Consider the following 16,983-nt stretch of genomic DNA (forward strand, 5'->3'; position numbering starts at 1 on the left):
ACAATTCCAAAAGAAGAAAAGAAGAGACGGTAACTGTGGATAACTTAAACTGTTAGGTCAGTCTGTGGTCACAGCTGGTCAAACTCATTCTGCACTGATTCGTCTACTGAAACCAACAGGTACTTTCTGTTGAGATACTTCACTGGTGTTTATTTAGTTTTGCGCGGATTTACTGCAGACGTCACATCGAGTAGCTCGAGTCAGGTACGTTGAACTTTGACACACTACGCAGGAGCACAGACGCTGCTCGAGTCATTGACACACTGGATATTAATCTAACTTCAATTTAAAGCCGCTGACCCACGATGACCTCCAAGAAAGTTGTGGAGTTGTTCTACGATGTAGTTTCGCCGTATTCTTGGCTCGGCTTTGAGGTTAGTGTCCTTGTTCTTGTATTCGTGTTCCTGCTGCAGAACTTGTTTAATGCATTTTCATACTGTGGGTCATCTGTGATTGCAGGTCATGTGTCGCTACAGAAACATATGGAACATAGACCTCAAGCTGCGTCCCGCATATTTGGGTGGCGTCATGTATGGATCAGGTACAAGTATCAGCCACCTGTAAACTGCTGCCGCACATGCACAAGTGTGTGGACATTGACTGACTGACATAATTGGTGCGACATTTGTCTTATCTGACAGGCAACAAGCCTCCTGGCATTGTTCCTAACAAGAACTTGTATATGCACAAGGATCTCACCCGCTTGGCAAAGTACTTCAATGTTCCCTTGCAGTCACCATCTGACCCCGCTGAGGTCATGTTCATAAAAGGTACAAACAAGCGCAATTATTACATTAATGTGCAACTATTAGATCGCATATATCTAGAGCGTAGAGTAAGCTGACTGTAGAGCCCACACTGCTGGGCCCCTTTCTATGAAGTGCACATTATGTTACTCTGGTTGTGAGCTAATTTGATTTATAAGCAATGATCTGGGAATATGTGTCTTAAGCACAATATTAGCTGACATGATGAAGGTCTTCACTAAATGAATTGGTTGATAATCTAATAATCATTTTTTGTCTTATCTCATAATAAAGCAAACTGAACATCTCAGGGATTTAGGTTGGTCAAATAGAAAACAGGTTATCATAGTATATCACATTTGGCTATGGAAAACTGTAACAGGCATTTATTTATCTTACCTTTTTAAACAAGCATAAAGCTGACACTGACATGCTATCACATTTTATAGTGAGACAAAGTGTGACCAAAACTTCCACATTCTCTGAAAACCTCACACAAAATCCCACTGTCATTTATATTCAGCTTTGGGACAGAGCCCTACTTCACAAAGAAAATCATTTGCCTTCTTTATGTATACACAAAAAAAATGAAATAAATAAATCTTTGTTTCATTGTTCATTCAATATGAGTTTTTAGGAGGCTTGAATGAACACCATTTCTCATAACACCTAGACATTCTCGTCCTAAATGTCACGGCTTGACAGAAATCCATGCGTGGCTTTGCGCTTTTAATTTGCCGACGGAGAGGACTGCAGAGGTTTTCAGACGGCAGCGATTACAACTAGGCAATGACTTACAGCCAGTGTTGTGGTAGATGTTGATTAATCTTAGGACTGAAATACGAATCACATAAGTCACTGAAAGAGAGGTTTGATGAAAAGCTAGAGTCTAATCCGGACATCACATCCTAATTTTGCTTCTCTACTGTTGTTAAGGAAACGCCTCTCGCAGACACACGGCAACAGGGGCATTTATGTGTTATAAACATATGTCCAATATTGACTCTCTTTTCGCTCTGCTTGGAGTCATGAAAGATATTTGGCTGCCAAGTGCTTGCCTTACCCGACCAGCTTTCATTGTCTGCAGTGTGTTGATGAGCAGATAGTGTGGAGTCGGTTGATCGGAGCCTTTTAGCTGCCTGCTGAAGCTTTAAATTGAAGTTGATGAGAGCAAAGGCAGTGAACGATACAGGGTGTAATACAAAACTATGTGGTGAAGGATGTCTAACCACTTCAGAGTAGATGAGACCTGCTGAATCAGGTGTGTGCATCACCACAAGCATCTTATTTTGTATTACGTATAGTCATTTGACCCATAGTTAATTTTAAACGGATGTCTGCACGGGAATCTGTAGGCAAGGAACAAGATTTCGGGTATTGGAAACTTTCTGTTCTCTGCTTGTTGTCCATTCATAGCCTAACTAATATTGGCCAGTCATTTTAAGCAGGTCTTCAGGTAGATGAACCTTGTCTGCAAGATATGAAACACATTATGTTGCTCAAGCAAATTCATCAAACAAAGCTCAAGTGGTAGTGTTAAACTCCAGTCCAATATAGCTTTACGGGTTCCTAGTGGGACTGTGAGCAATGATCAGCATACGGAACAGGAAGTCTGGACCCAGATATAGGTTATCCATTATTTGCTCATCTGCTGGCTACACCAGAAGCCTGAAACATTGGCCACTGTCGGCAAAGGCAAAGCCATCAAACAGCAGTCGCTGATTTCCCGGATTCGTCCATTGTTAATCTAAAAAGGTTGATCAGTGCAGCTTTAACACCTCCATCATGTCGGCAGACACTGAGCTTAACGTGCATATTCCCATATTCTCATACAAAAGTACCATCGGCGAAACATTTTGTGAACCTGGATGTTTAGGTGTACTTTGTATTCTGATGTATATGTCACTTTTCTCACTTGTTGGAAAGTGAACCTTTCACAAGACAATAGCTGCATCTTCATTCAGCCAAGCTACAGTACAATGTTACAGGTCTTCTCCTGTTATCTTCCTCTAGGATCCTTGAAGGCAATGAGATTGGTGATAGCAGTGCAAGAGAGAGAGAAGGGTGGCGACAAGCAGGTGGAGCAGGTGTCCCGTGAGCTGTGGAGAAGGATCTGGAGTGAAGATAAAGACATCACTGAACCCGCGTCACTGTCTGAGGTACCAATTTATTTAACATCCTGGTAACCTTTATAACATTCAAGAATCCTCATTTACTATTCCTTTGTTTTTTTTTGCAGGCAGCAATGAAAGCAGGATTGCCTGAAAGTGAGGTTAAAGAAGTGCTGGAGCTTTCCACCTCGAAGGAGATCAAAGACAAGCTTAAAGCCGTGACAGATGATGCACTTAAATATGGGGTCAGTTGTCCTTCCGCTCTCCCTGTAGATTAAAAAGGGAGTGAAGATGCAGTATGTCAGTGTGATGAACAAAGTCTCTCCTCCTAACTCTGCTGCAGGCATTTGGCTTCCCCCTGCTGGTCTGTCATATTAATGGAAAGCCGGAGTTGTTTTTTGGATCTGACAGATTTGAGCTTTTGGCCCACTGCATTGGTGAGAGTACATTACATTACACACCATTCACAAACAAAATGACCCAAATAAAGGATCTTGTCAGTTAAAGGTTCATCCTCCTGTATGTCTGACTTTAACTGACTTTGTCCAATTCCATGACACGCAGTAAGAATCACAGCTCACTCTAGTGTTGCATTGATAAAACTGATTCAGTTCTGTGCCTTTTCCCTTTTGTTTCTCACTTTGTTCTCTGTTTCAGGAGAGAAGTGGCTGGGACCCACGCCTGACAAATCGGCTGCCAAGCTTTGAGGTGGAAACTGTCTTCATATGTTGTTGATTTGCGCACAGATTCTGCTTCTGTCTAAGCGGTGCCTTCTGAAACCACGCGGTAGACCTTAATAACTAATACATGGTAGAAATGTCGGACTTTAAATGTGTGAATTTAAAATAACTGTCACGCTATGTAACCGACAGCTGACTGTGTGTAAATGTTAACCTTCATTTTCAGTTTGAAATCAATATAATAAATCTTTCATATATTTCAGTGTGTTGCGTCCAGCTGTACAATCATCAGACGTTAACACAACAAAGTCTTTAAGTTCAAACCTTTTTTACTCGGCAGACAGAGACCTCTCTGTGTGCATTTCGTCCCACAGTCTAAATAGCTGCAGGCTGGTGTGTTGGAAACCAAAATGCCTAAAGGTGTTAGTGGGTTTGTGGCTTTCTGTTTGTTTCAGGTTTTTGTAGACTGATGACTTGTCAAAGGTATGAATCTCCTCTTTCCCAATGTGGGCTTAAAAGGCTTAATGCATCTCATTGCTCTATTTTGGCCCAGTGACTGTAATCGAGTGATTGTTAATATGCTCCACATATTAACTCGGATGATTTGTCATAAATTAAGTGCACCAAAATGGTTATTGTTATTGATAAGATCCTCAATGGTGTGCAGTGTTTCTTTACTTGTTATTTTTGGCTGGATCATGATGTGTTGACTAAAATCACAAAAACAGATTTCTCTGTATTTCTTCCAGTTTTCCCTCCTCTTCTTTTATGTGAAACTTTGCATTTATTTTGATTGCAGTGAAAAAAAAATAAATAAATAAAATCTTCTTGCAACATTTTGCTCTGCCATTCTTGTAAATATAACATCTCCAGTGATGTAATTTCTTTTAAAGTACGCACCAATGTATTCAGGTCGCACTGAATGTGGGAATACAGGAGAGAATTTTAAAAGTCGCTGTATCCAAAAAAGGTTTAAATATGTTGTTTTTTTAAGTTGTTGTAATTAAAAAGCAACATGTTTTTTGGCTTTTACTCATTAATTTATAAGCTAATTCTGACAAATTTCCAGGATAAAATGAGAATGTCAAACTCACTGTAACATCATAATGTTCTGCTGAAACACACACTACTCTCTTCCCCACACGTATCATAGAGTAAGTGTCTTGGACTGACGCAGATTTAAATTTCAACTTGGCAGCTTGACAGAAGCAAACAACCGTGAGGCGGCAATTCAGGTTAATTATTATCTTTTTTTATCTGTTTGCTGGACATGCTTTTTTGCCGAAGGAGTAAAACCATATGAAAGTATGAAAACAAAATGGGCAGTGGAAAATATGTGGATGACCACATAATTATCAATGTGGTTAAATGTGCAGGTATGTGGCTATGGTTTTTCACACATTCAAAGTCAGTGACATATTGTTGTTTAAAAACACACATTTAATTTTAGGTTGTGGGATTAATATCTGAGTCTACATATGGAAAGAAAAGCGTTTTGTTATTGCTTACTCCAGAGGCAGACAAAGCTGGTCATACGAGCTCCAGGCTTAAAAGAGCCAAACATGCTTGACAAAGGGCCAGATACTGAAAAATGACAAGGAGTGGTGCGACCTGTTTCCCAACACAAAGAAGAGGAAGGTAGGGCTGCAAATACCTGACGTAAATAAACCTAAAGGGAAAATAAAATTGCAGTTTCCGTTCAAGCAGAGTCTTCAGCAAGCAAGGCTGTGAATCACCACACTTACAGTGTGAAGCATCCCCACTTAGAGAGAAACAGAAAGAAGGAAGAAGGGAGGAGTAAATAGGAGAGGAGCGGGATATGGTGCAGGTGATGAGGGTGGAGTTAAGAAAACCCAGAAGGTGTAACGTAGACAAACAGCTCTGATCCCCTGAGTCGGAGAAATCACCTGTGAAAAACAGACAATGAAGATCTGAACAGTGCAGCTGAAGCCGGGCTGGGAAGATGTAAGGGACGTGCCAGAGAGTGTGAAGGAAAGGAACATGAGCCTACAATAACGGGATCTCATTATTTTATTATTTCTTAATTTGGTGAAAAAGAGTCAGCTGAAGGAGGTAAGGTAGTATGTTTTTATCTGGCATCTCTGTTCTTTTATGTGATTTTAGCTGTTTGAAAACTATCATACTGGAGTTAGTGTGATCCATGTGCATTGTGTTAATATGAGATGTGTTTTGTATTGTGCATTGTGTTACTTTCATGTAAGCTTACAAGTGACTAGCTCACCGTGGTTGCAACATTTTAGTGATTTTTATGACATAATATGTCCGTCTTGGTGTGCTGTTTTTCTGTGTGTTTGACCTATGGGTGTGTAGTGCAATGGAAGCATTAATGTGTCAAAAAATGCAGATTAACAGGTTTAGAGATCTTAGAACTGACGTAACAGGGTGATCATGTGGTTGCAGAGCTTCCCTGTGTACACTCTTTTTTTTTTCCCACTGCACCTAAAACATTAGCTGTCAGTTAAGTGGCTCATAGATTAATACTTTTTTTGTAAATTGACCAGCTCTACGAATTTGTGCTCTTAAAGGAAGATGAAATAATCAAAAACAGCTTTAATTTTCCTCTATACCAGGAAGAAAACATCCAGCGCACCTTACAGACAGAGTCACAACATCTGAAGTTCCTTGTCTCAATTACCCTTACACACCTTCTCATACTGAGTGTCATGTTACTGTTAACAGAATCTGATCCAGAGACAATATGAGATTCAAGACTACCACTGCCACTTTATTAGTTGCTTTTAATCATTTTCCTCTATTCACAAAAAGACCTCATAACACCCTGAAGCAGTTACACTAACAGCTGGAAGTGTCCTGAGTGAAAGTACACCGTGTCTGCGTGAACAGTATCCTAAGAATGGAAAGGGTTAAACTATCTCTGCATCTCTTTTTACATTTGACAGGATGTCTTCTTCAGATAACCTCTGCCAGCAGGGAGACACCATCTGTGGTAAGTCTTTATCAGCGGAGAAAATACCTCTGGCCAGTTATTCGACTTCTCCCTAATTCTCAGAAGTATTTTGTGATTGTTTGTCTGGAAATACAAGAGTCAACTGAACAAACACAGCAGCGCACACTGTAAAAACGTGTCTGCCATTATGATATCACTGCATCTCAGCTGTGCCGAGTGCGGGTAAAGATTGACTTCTCTTGCTGTTCGCAGAGATCCGTGTGTACGAGCAGGAGGTGATCATCGTGCCCATCTTTCTGCTGGCCATCTTCCTGATCACTCTGGTCTTGGTTCTCCTGCTGCGCTACTGCCCGGAGAAGGTCGACCGAATTCGCCCAAATGCCTCAAAATCACCTTCCAGGAGAGCTCTGCATGGCATTGATGGTAAGAACCGGCCAGTTGTTCTTTTAAATTAAGAGTTTCATCGTTGCCTTCAGAACCTGTTTAACTTGTCTCCATGTCTTGTATCACAAAATCTTTTTTAATAATAATGTTTGCAGTTTTGTTAAACTAAACCTCCTCTTTTCTATTAGGCCTTGCACTACAATAAAACAGTGTTGTAATAATATAAAATATGTCCTCATTGGAGGCACTAACAAGTATTTAAATGGTCCTGATAACTATATTTCACTGTATTATGTATTCTAAACTATGTTTTCAGTGCTTAAATCTTAAATCTGGGTCTTATAAATGCTAACGGGATGATAAATGATTTGTGCAGATTAATGTAGTGTAGTTAAGAAAATAGATCATCAAGTTTTAGTGTAACCTTTTTTCCTACTTTGGTGTGAATTGTTGCATGTATCCCTGCTGATAATGATTCTCTTCTCTGTGTCTGTAGCTCCGGCAGGTATTAATGTTTTGGAGCATGAAAGCATCGCCTTGGACATGCCCAATTCCTACTCCACCTTCAGTCCCCCGAACTCCTACTACCCCAAAACAATCCAAACATCTGAGACCACGCCCGTTTCCCTACCCAGCCCCCCGCCGCAGCCGTTCAAGCCCAGTTTCACCCCCATCGTCCAGCCCAGAGAGCTGCCACGCCAGAGGCTGCCTGAGTCCTTCAACCTGGTCACCCCTCTGCCTGCTACCTTCTCCCTGAACTCCAACTCCTCAGTGTCCCTCTACAGGGCACGCATGGACAACAGGAATGTGGTACTGCGGGTGCTGAATGGTGAGAGTTTAATGGAAGTTTGTCTCTGACTGCTGATGCAGGTCTGTTTCAGTTATTATTCTCTCTCACCCATCTCTGTTGAATTCCTCCACAGACTCAGCCGATGCCACAGAGAGACACAGCTTCCTGGGTTTTGCGTCGTTCCTGGCCCAGCTTGGCCCACATCCATTCCTGCCAGAGCTCCTAGGTGTCGTCTCGCTTCGGGCTCCTCTGGTTACAGTTGTGGAAGAGCTAGAAAACAGAGACCTGCTCAGCTACTTGTGGCAATGCAGACAGGTAGGGAGTGTCAAGGATATATTTATTTTCCATGCTTCGGTGAATGAGTTAGTGGATCTCTATCAAACCATTAAAAGGTAAAGGTAAACAAATAGAAAATGTGTCACCATCCAAATGACAGGACTTGTATTTGTTTTTCCAGGACAATGTGGAGCCACCCTGTGAAATGACTGAGAGACGAATATTCACCATGGCCAAGCAGGTGGCCTCTGCACTGGTTAGTATGCTAAGAACCTCAGTAATAGTATCACATGTTCGAAACCAGAAACACCACTGCGTCAGCTCTGACTTGTTAGTGGGCTTTCCCTCCTAAAATCCTTCACTGTACCATGCACATACGGCACCTGACAATCACAAACAGGACAAACAATAACGTCATTTTGCTTTTGTACAACGGAGGACCTTTACATATTTACTTAACTGCACGGGCGTGTTTGTTTAACCTTAAAATCCTTGTTGTCCGATCAGGAGTTCCTCCACAGCAAAGATCTCCTCCACGGAAAAATTCGTGCCAGCAGCGTGCTGGTCACTAAGGAGTTCACGGCCAAGCTGTGGGGCCTACACGGGGTCTATACACGGAAGAACCAGGGAGTCACACAGAAAGATGATCCTAGCATGAAGAAGTGGCAGGCACCAGAGGTGTTAGCCAAGAGGCCTGTCAGTCAGAGCAGCGACATGTGAGCTCATTATACCTCTCTGTATCACCTGAATCAGACATGGGCTTTCAGTTGTTGTTGTAGATTCTGGAAGATTGTAACATCTGTGTCTGTGTGTCCCTCTCTAGCTGGTCATTTGGTATCCTATTGTATGAAATGACCACTTTGGGTAAGTTGTTCCCAGATGTTTTCACACCAATATTCTCTCACACTTCACAACTAGTTTTATTAGCAATAATGTGTGAGTCAACATGGATTTCTTTATTGTATTTGCATTAGTGTGGTAACTTACGTACCTTGATTAACTTCCAGCCATCAGTCCTGTTATGTATTTCTCTCCATAGCTGTAGTATATCTGCTAATTTCTCTCTTCTCTCCTCTCTAGGTGAAGCTCCTTTTGCAGACATCTCAGTTAAAGAGCTTCTGCAGTTTCATCAACGAGGAAAAACCCTGAAAAAACCCTCCAACTGCTCCAACGCGCTGTAGGTGTCCTCTGCATGCTCCACATAATGAAAACGTCAAACCTGAAGCAGTTCACCGATTACAAGTTTTCACCTCTTTAACAATTGTGTTCAAGACTTCATACTGTCTTCTGATGTCTTTCTTTCTCAGGTATACCATCATTAAAGGTTGCTGCCAGTGGAAGGATCAGGATCGACCCACGCTGGCTGAAGTCAGCCGAAAGCTCGTCTCGGGAGAGAAGGGCGCCTCTGACAAAGTCCTCAAGTCGTCGGGGACGGTAAACATCGAACAATACCTACAGGAAGCAGGATACGGGGAAACCAACAGCTACACCGTTTTCTGATCAGTGCCAATGAATAAATAGATAAATAAATTGCACTACTGTCAATTGCCCCAAAGGTGCACTTTTACAAAACAATTCCTTCCAGATGCAATATAAGTGTTCCAGACCGGGTGTATGGGCGTTTTGGGTCATGAAATAGATTTGCACCGAAGCAACGATACGTTAACTGGAACTTTTTCTTTTTATCTCAGTAAAACATTTTGTTTATTTAACCAATAACTGAATCTCAGTTGGGGAAATAGAACCATTTATTTTGTAGACTTTAATATATGTAAACCTGATGGATGTACAGCTTCTGAACCAAATACTGTCAACATATGATGGTTTACAAATCCTGTTTGAAGCCAGTGTATGTTGAAGGATGTAATATATGTTGCTAAAAAATGTTTGTAAGACTCCGTATCAGTCAGTTATGGAAGGGAACATATCAATGTGATTATTGTGTTTACTCCGTGTTGCTCAGTTCATGTGGACGTCAATGAGCAAGAAATGAACGGTTTACATGAACTCAAATGTGAATAAAAATATAATCACAAGGCTGAGGACCTTTTTTTTTTTTTTTTTTTAAATAAAATAAAAGCACGCTCACGGCTCCAGTAACAGGTATTGTTTATTGGTGGTACTGCATACATGTACAGAGAGCACTTCCACTCAGCACCTCGAGAGAACAAACCATGAGAAATACCTATTTTCAGGTAGTTATGTTGATTAAAGCTACTAAAACTATATTGTATCCATGAAAAAATAATTCTGATTGTAGTATAAAAGGGAAAAGATACAAAACTAAACCTTTAATAATATACGATAGACTAATTAAAATACCAGGCTTTCCGAGTGTCCTTTTTTTGATGTGATTGGAGCCTGGATTGATCATCTATGGCAAAAAAGTACAGCGCACTACTAAAAGAATATAAATGTAATGGACTGTTGTTAACATCACCTCGAATGATATTACTAAAGTTAAAGCACCATGTGAAATACAGCAAGAAGGCAACGGTCCTGTTTTCTATCCAGAGGAATAAAGTGTCCTGTCTTAACTCGCACTGACAGAAAAACAGACAAGGACTACTGACTCAACTGCTCACCACTCACACATAACAGTTTGCAAACATGTTTTTGAACATTCAGTGTCCTGAAAGTAAACTGTCCATCTCCATGACTCTGCATGACAGATGGGGCACATTTGTGTTTTGTTAAAAAAAAGAAAAACCTCCTCCGTGTCTCTCGCTGTCAAGTGTTGTTTCCAGTCAGAATTAAGAAAACGATCCTGGCCTCCATTACTCACGCAGGCTGTTGATGGAGGCACAGATCTTGAGAGCAGGACCCAGCTTGATGTTCATGGTGGAAATCAGATGGTCCTCTCGCAAAAGCAGCAGAGCCTGCCCGTCTATTTCCTGGGACAGAAACTGGGCAGCCAGCTCCTCACAGCCTGAACACAACGGAAAGACAAGGAGATGGAACTAGCACACAAGCTAATGAATTTGACAGACGAAACTGTGATCTAATCGCTGAGCACCAACCTTGAAGTGAGGATATAAACCTGTGGACTTCCTCCACGCTCCATTGAGCAGGAGTCGCAGACAGAAAGTTGGCTCCATCTAGTGGGAGGCTTCCAGGTGCTGAGCTGTCAGACTGAGGAGCACTGTGGTCAGCTCTTGAGCAGGAGTGTGACGAGCTCGGGGACAGCGAGGGAGAATCGTCCTCTTCTTCCCCATCGCTGGATACATCCTCTGAGCGACTGGACTCAGAGTGACACTGAACCAAAAACAGCATAGATTAAAACATAAACTCCATAAATGGAACTTAAGACAAGAAGCTGCAGTTGTTTATCATATATTCAAATGGTACAAATGTCTTTTTTTTTTTGCAACATTAACAAAATTAATCAATTTCAGCAGTGGACCAAAACACAAATGGTGCCCTAGTGAGTGTGTGCAGCGCCAGGAAGGTGTTCAGTACGTACAAACCACAGTGCTTGTGTTTACTGTACTGACAAAACACATTATCCTGTGCTATGATATGACTTGTTGACAACAGGACGGAACACTGAATATTCAGTCTCTCCTTAAAACTCCAGCTCTCACCTTGACAGGTAGATGCTTGCTTGACATTTTGTTACAGGCACTATTGGAACTGTTCCTGCGAGACGGGCCCCTACGCCTAGCAGCACTCTCTGTGGGAGCTGGAGGTGGTGCCAACCCTGCACCACTCCTCCCTCTGCTGGTCTTGAAGTGTTGGCTGCAGCTTACGTTATACCTGTAGGTTGAAAAGCACAGTAAGTAATAAACAAGACATAACAATCCGTTTTTTGGCAGATGCTGAATCTCTCTGGAGTTATCTTCCAATGCACATTAAAGATGCCCCTAAACTATCCTCGACAGTATAACTCCTCTGTTTTACTACAATTTAAATATATATAACTTTCACCACATTACAAAGGTGGGAAGTGCTGTGCTGACTGTATAGCTGTAACATTAAAAACTTAAGAACTTTTATATAGTTTTATAGTCAAAAAAAGCAGATGGAAACCTCTATGTATACAATATGAGACACTTCGTGTCCAACAAAGAGAGATATTTATTAGTTCTTTGGCATATGGTTAAGAAAATATCTTTAAATGTGAAGAAACCTTCTCCTACAGTTTCTTATCTTTTAGCTGTATCAACTGTGAAGAGCTTGCAGGTTTCTGATCCAGCCACTGCCTGGCCGCAGACCACCAGCTGCTACAGCCTCTAGCTGGAATAAAACCCTGAAAAAGGCTTGATAGCTACTTGATAGCTACTTGATAGCTACTTACAAATGAACATTTATCATTGACATGGAGCACAAAACCCTTTTGGACAACACGCTGTTAAAATGAATGCTAAATGAGAAGCTTTATGATGTTAAAATAAACTGTACCTTTTAGCACAAGTATTAGAGCAGAACCTCTTTGATCCTCTGAACTGGCTAGCGGGAGCGAGGCTTCCACAATACTCACACTTCAACACTGTGGGTGAAATGGAAAAACTACACATCAGAATACTGACCATACACACAGTTTCTAGGGTTTCATACAAAACAGAAGAATAAAGCACCACTTACACGGAGGTCCGTTTTCTGTGCGGCCAACTAGAGCAAAATCTCTGTCTTTGAGGAGTCCAGCGACCTGTTGCATCAAATACAAGCCTGACAGTGAGAAACTGTGAACGGGAAAGCGCACAAGATTTGATTCAGTAGTTTTTTTATCATGACAAGGTGCACTTACAGGGAAGGGCTCAGCTCCCTCCTGAATCACAAAACCCTCAATAAGATGAGTGAGGACTTGAGGTTTGACTACTGCCTGTGGAACAGGTGCTCTGTCTCTGTCTCCATGTCCAACTCTTGACAAGGGCAGAGGCAAAGAAAGGGTGGGAGGAGATGAAAACGCAGCTTCTACAAGATGAGCTGGTGAAGAAAAAAAAACAAACAAACAAGGACAATAATAAGATTTAGACCAGTTTTTGAGACTTGCAGTTAAAACTTTCTAATACTGCTATTTATAATCTATGCTTGATTTGAGAGGACAACGCTGACACACCTGAGTCTTTTGTAGGGGCAGGGGATAAAGGAGGAGCAGAATCTTTCATTGGGGCACAGTCTGAAGATTCTGTCATCTCATTTGGTACGTCACAGTCAGATTTTCTCTTCAGTGAACCAATGACAGGCTTTGTCTAACAGAATGTGGGGGGAAAAAAGGAGGACAGTCTTACGATTCTGTGTACAAAGATTTTATCCATACACTTAAACAAACCAGTACGTGCTTGTGGTAACTCTTACCATAGTATTATTGTTGGAGCCTGCACTGATATTCCCAACAGATGGACTTTCCTGGGTGGCGCTGCTTCGTGCCTGTGCCAGAGCCACAGCTTGTGCATTTCCCGCTAAGCCCTGTCTGGCTCCCACTAGTTGGACAGGGATGTGGGGAGGGTTGTGACTCCCCATGGTGACCTGGTTGTTACTAGGTGGAGCTGGGAGAATGGGAGGTGGGTGTCGAGGAGGTAGCTGCACAGGTAAGCGGTGTCCCTGAGCTGTCTTCGGCTGGATTGGAACGGGACCTTTGTCCACATTAGTGGCCTGTTGCAGGGGCTGCACCACCAGAGTCTGAGTGTTAACGTTGGCTTTTGGTGCCACCGAGCCAATAGGGTAGCCCTGGGTGGAGGTAGGAACATTTGAGGTGGGCACCAGGATCACAGGGGCAGCAGAGGGGGACAGAAGGAGCTGGGAGAGAGGGAGGGCTGATGAGGAAGAGGAAGAAGGAGCTACAGAAGCAGCAGGAGTTACAGTCATGGTAGCCTGGTTTCCAGTCTTTACTGTCATTGGGTTGGTGGTTGTTTGCTGTGTAAAATTAGCTTTGGCAATTTGTTGTTGCTGTTGTGATTGCACTTGCTGCTGCTGCTGGGCTGTTAGGGGGTAAGTCTGTTGCTGCTGCTGACCCAGAGGAAAGCTGGCAGCATCTTTTCTCTCTGGAAACTCACTCTTGACAGCAACATTCTTGGGAGTGGAAGCACAGTGTAGGGCCAGGTTCTGTACCTGTGAGATAAAGAAACGATTTTTACAAACTGCAGCTTTATACCTTTCTCTGTACCGCAGATTGCCGGGTTCAGTGAAACACATGTGAATTAAAATGGAGCCCTTTAAAATTACGTATCTGGGTACTTGACATTTGTTAGAGTGTTTGGAAACTGTTAAATAACACACCAACCTGATCATTGTCAGACTGGGCACTTGCAGCTGTAGGAGCAACTTCATGCTGCTGCTGCGGCTGAGTCTGAGCAACTGTTGCTACAGTAGCCGTTGCTGTACCCCCAGGCATGAAGATGAGCTGAGAGGCAAGTGGAGTCCTAAGGGAGCGATTGACCTGCGTAAGGAGCAGTAGAGATGGTCAAGAATATATTGGCAAATGACGGAATGGAAGACTTAATGTCTTAATTCTTTAAAACATGTCTGTGATAGAATACCGCCAGTACTTGACTCATATATAGCCCATAGCTTGGGCTAACAACCAGAGAAAAGTGTCCATTCCACACTGGCACAAGATGCACAAACCTAGTTATTAATAACAAAAGATACTACCCTCAATATTGTGTCATGTGCAATATGTTGTACTTACATGCGCAATACACATGCATTTAATTAGTATTTTAAAACGGACACAGGGTGGCACAGTGGAGTGATGGTTGGCACTGATGCCTCACAGCAAGAAGGTCCCGGGTTCGAATCCATGGGCCGACTGGGCCTTTCTGTGTGGAGTTTTCATGTTCTCCCTGTGTCTGCGTGGGTTCTCTCCGGGTACTCTGGCTTCCTCCCACCATCCAAAGACATGCTCATTAGGTTAACTGGTGATTTTAAATTGGCCGTAGGTGTGTATGTGAGTGTGAATGGTTGTCTGTCTCTCTGTGTTAGCCCTGCGATAGACTGGCGACCTGTCCAGGGTGTACCCCGCCTCTCGCCCGATGACAGCTGGGATAGGCTCCAGCCCCCCTGCGACCCTTCACAGGAACAAGCGGTTACAGAAGAAGAAAACGGACACAGTGGATACAAATTTGTACTCACCCTAAGATACATCTGTCCCTGTCCCGCTGAGTTTCCACCCAGTAGTACTGATTGGTTGAGAGTTGTTGTAGTTGCAGAGGTGGCCGGGCCATGTGGACGTGGACTGGTCATCGTCCCTCCAGCAGAGGTGGTGCTTAGGTTGACCTGGTAAGAGCAGATTTTTGTTTTTACTGAACTCATCTACAACTGCCATAATCAATAATGAAATTCAATTCACATCAAAACTTACAGTGGTGGGCACTTGGGACATGCTATTACTTGGAGTATTAGACTGGCGGCTAGCTGCAAGAGTTGCCTGGAATGAAATGAAATGAAATGGATGTGGTGTTGTGCTTTCTGTATTTTACATTTTTGTACTGACAGTATTTTCTTGTTCCTCTCCTTACCTGTTGCACAGCAGCCAGATTGTGGAGTTGGGCACTGCTGATCTGCTGCTGCAGCATGAGGTGCTGGAAGTACTGGGCTGCATTTGGCTGTCTTTGCAGAGCTTGGAGAGCCTGCACAAACATACACATACATACAGTAAAATCATCAGTTTGAGATAGAAAACATCCATATTCTTGCGTGTCTTCTTAGTGTATGCACACAAACACTCGCTCACCTGTACAGCTTGCCTTTCATAAAGAGACATGTGGGCTATCTGGGGTGCACGGGAGTTCCCACTTGTCTGAGTATTTCCATTGGTAGTTCCTGTGCTTTGGTCTTCACCTGCATCCATGTTTGCTGCCAAACACAAAAATCTACGGATCAAAAGTAGTCGTTAAACATTCCCTCTGTTAGAAACTGTATGCACTAAATACTTACTTTTCAGTGCATATTTAACAGTTTCTTAAAACCTCATTATACATGTGGTACATTTTAATGTGGAACCACACTAAAACTAATCTCCTAAACAGAGAAACTACTTATTTATCACAAACCAAATAATCAGTTGTTACGGCATAATCATTGACAGTATAAAAACATATATATATATATTTTTTTTTTGTTTGCTGTCTATGAGCATAATACAAAAACAATGTGTAAATTGTGAAACTTCTGGGGACCAGTTGCTGAGTTGTTTAGTACAAAGAGGCGCTGCAAGAAACTCTATTGCAATCACAGCCTACACAAAGCTGTAACAGACATACCAAATGTCTTCAACTTCAACACTGTGGCAATCAGGAGCAGAGCGGTATTTACTTTAGCAGACCAGTTGTCAAGGTGATGGATGGGTACAAGAGAAAGAACAACATGGAGGAAAAGTTCAAAACACCAAAAGATGCTAGCTATGCAGCGGTGGCTAACTACAATGGGTTTTGCTAGCCATCTCACAACAACAGTCTAAAATACCGCAACTACACTGCAATAAGGTTTGTCACCGGCACAGAATAATATTGAGTGCAGAAATATTAAATGAAAGTCGAGAAGTTAGTTTGGTGCAACGGTAAAACATGTGTTTTCTAAGTAAAAAGGGTGCAACCTTAAGTGTTAGTTTAACATAGGCTAACTTGTTAGCATTTTAGCTGCTTTCTGCAGGCAGAGGGCTATCAACAAGCAGACTATAACCCGTGCAACATGTCAACGTTTAGTGCTTTCGGTGTACTTATGTGTTTACCTCCTCCCTTTTTCTGTCCCTTTCACAGCTAAATGCAACCAAGATATTACTCCGATCTTATTTGTAACTCCCAACGACAGGATTTTTGCCTCCAACGAAACCCCGCCCCTTAAGGTCCCTTTCTTCTACTTCTTCTTCTTCTTCTTCTACTACTTCTTCAGCTGCTGCTGCTGCTTTTACGTCTTCTTCTTCGTCTTCTTTGGGCCAATGAATGTTAGTAAGCATACCGCCACCAACTGGAATGGAGTGTGGATCATGAAATCAAACAAAAAATACATTATCTTGCAGGGGTCTTCAACGTTTTCCAGGCCAAGGACCCCCAATCTGATGGAGAGATGGAGCGGGGACCCCCTACTTATATATATATATTGTATAAAATTGTGTTTTATATTAAAC

At 42.3% G+C, this 16,983-nt stretch overlaps 3 protein-coding genes across 4 annotated transcripts; 2 read left to right on the forward strand and 1 right to left on the reverse strand.

The window, feature by feature from the left end:
• Positions 1-16: 16 nt before the first annotated feature.
• On the forward strand, positions 17-4,700 carry LOC311496657 (glutathione S-transferase kappa 1-like). Its single transcript, XM_084556569.1, has 8 exons — positions 17-204; positions 293-374; positions 460-541; positions 642-770; positions 2,760-2,905; positions 2,986-3,102; positions 3,201-3,294; positions 3,515-4,700. The coding sequence occupies exons 2-8, from the start codon at positions 306-308 to the stop codon at positions 3,562-3,564; spliced, it is 687 nt and encodes a 228-aa protein (XP_084412695.1). The 5' UTR covers positions 17-204; positions 293-305; the 3' UTR covers positions 3,565-4,700.
• A 304-nt stretch (positions 4,701-5,004) lies between these two features.
• styk1b (serine/threonine/tyrosine kinase 1b) lies at positions 5,005-9,956 on the forward strand. The gene is made up of 10 exons (XM_084556568.1): positions 5,005-5,610; positions 6,459-6,505; positions 6,719-6,889; positions 7,347-7,679; positions 7,774-7,955; positions 8,098-8,172; positions 8,424-8,632; positions 8,740-8,780; positions 8,997-9,093; positions 9,224-9,956. The coding sequence occupies exons 2-10, from the start codon at positions 6,460-6,462 to the stop codon at positions 9,414-9,416; spliced, it is 1,347 nt and encodes a 448-aa protein (XP_084412694.1). The 5' UTR covers positions 5,005-5,610; position 6,459; the 3' UTR covers positions 9,417-9,956.
• Positions 9,957-10,030: 74 nt separating this feature from the next.
• Positions 10,031-16,726, reverse strand: phc1 (polyhomeotic homolog 1). Of its 2 annotated transcripts, none has more exons than XM_084556748.1 (14): positions 16,588-16,726; positions 15,592-15,713; positions 15,377-15,487; positions 15,220-15,285; positions 14,991-15,134; positions 14,140-14,295; positions 13,215-13,967; positions 12,976-13,108; positions 12,664-12,842; positions 12,501-12,564; positions 12,318-12,405; positions 11,501-11,672; positions 10,937-11,171; positions 10,031-10,845 (listed from the first exon to the last, which is right to left on the reverse strand). In XM_084556748.1, exons 2-14 carry the CDS (start codon positions 15,706-15,708, stop codon positions 10,694-10,696), a joined length of 2,370 nt encoding a protein of 789 aa, XP_084412874.1. In that variant the 5' UTR covers positions 15,709-15,713; positions 16,588-16,726; the 3' UTR covers positions 10,031-10,693. The 2 variants fall into 2 exon arrangements, with proteins under 2 accessions (XP_084412874.1, XP_084412875.1); XM_084556749.1 differs by having other exon boundaries at positions 15,592-15,730; positions 16,588-16,601.
• Positions 16,727-16,983: the final 257 nt, after the last annotated feature.

The sequence above is a fragment of the Chelon labrosus genome, assembly GCF_963514085.1.
Source record: "Chelon labrosus genome assembly, chromosome: 12".
Lineage (NCBI taxonomy): Eukaryota > Metazoa > Chordata > Actinopteri > Mugiliformes > Mugilidae > Chelon > Chelon labrosus.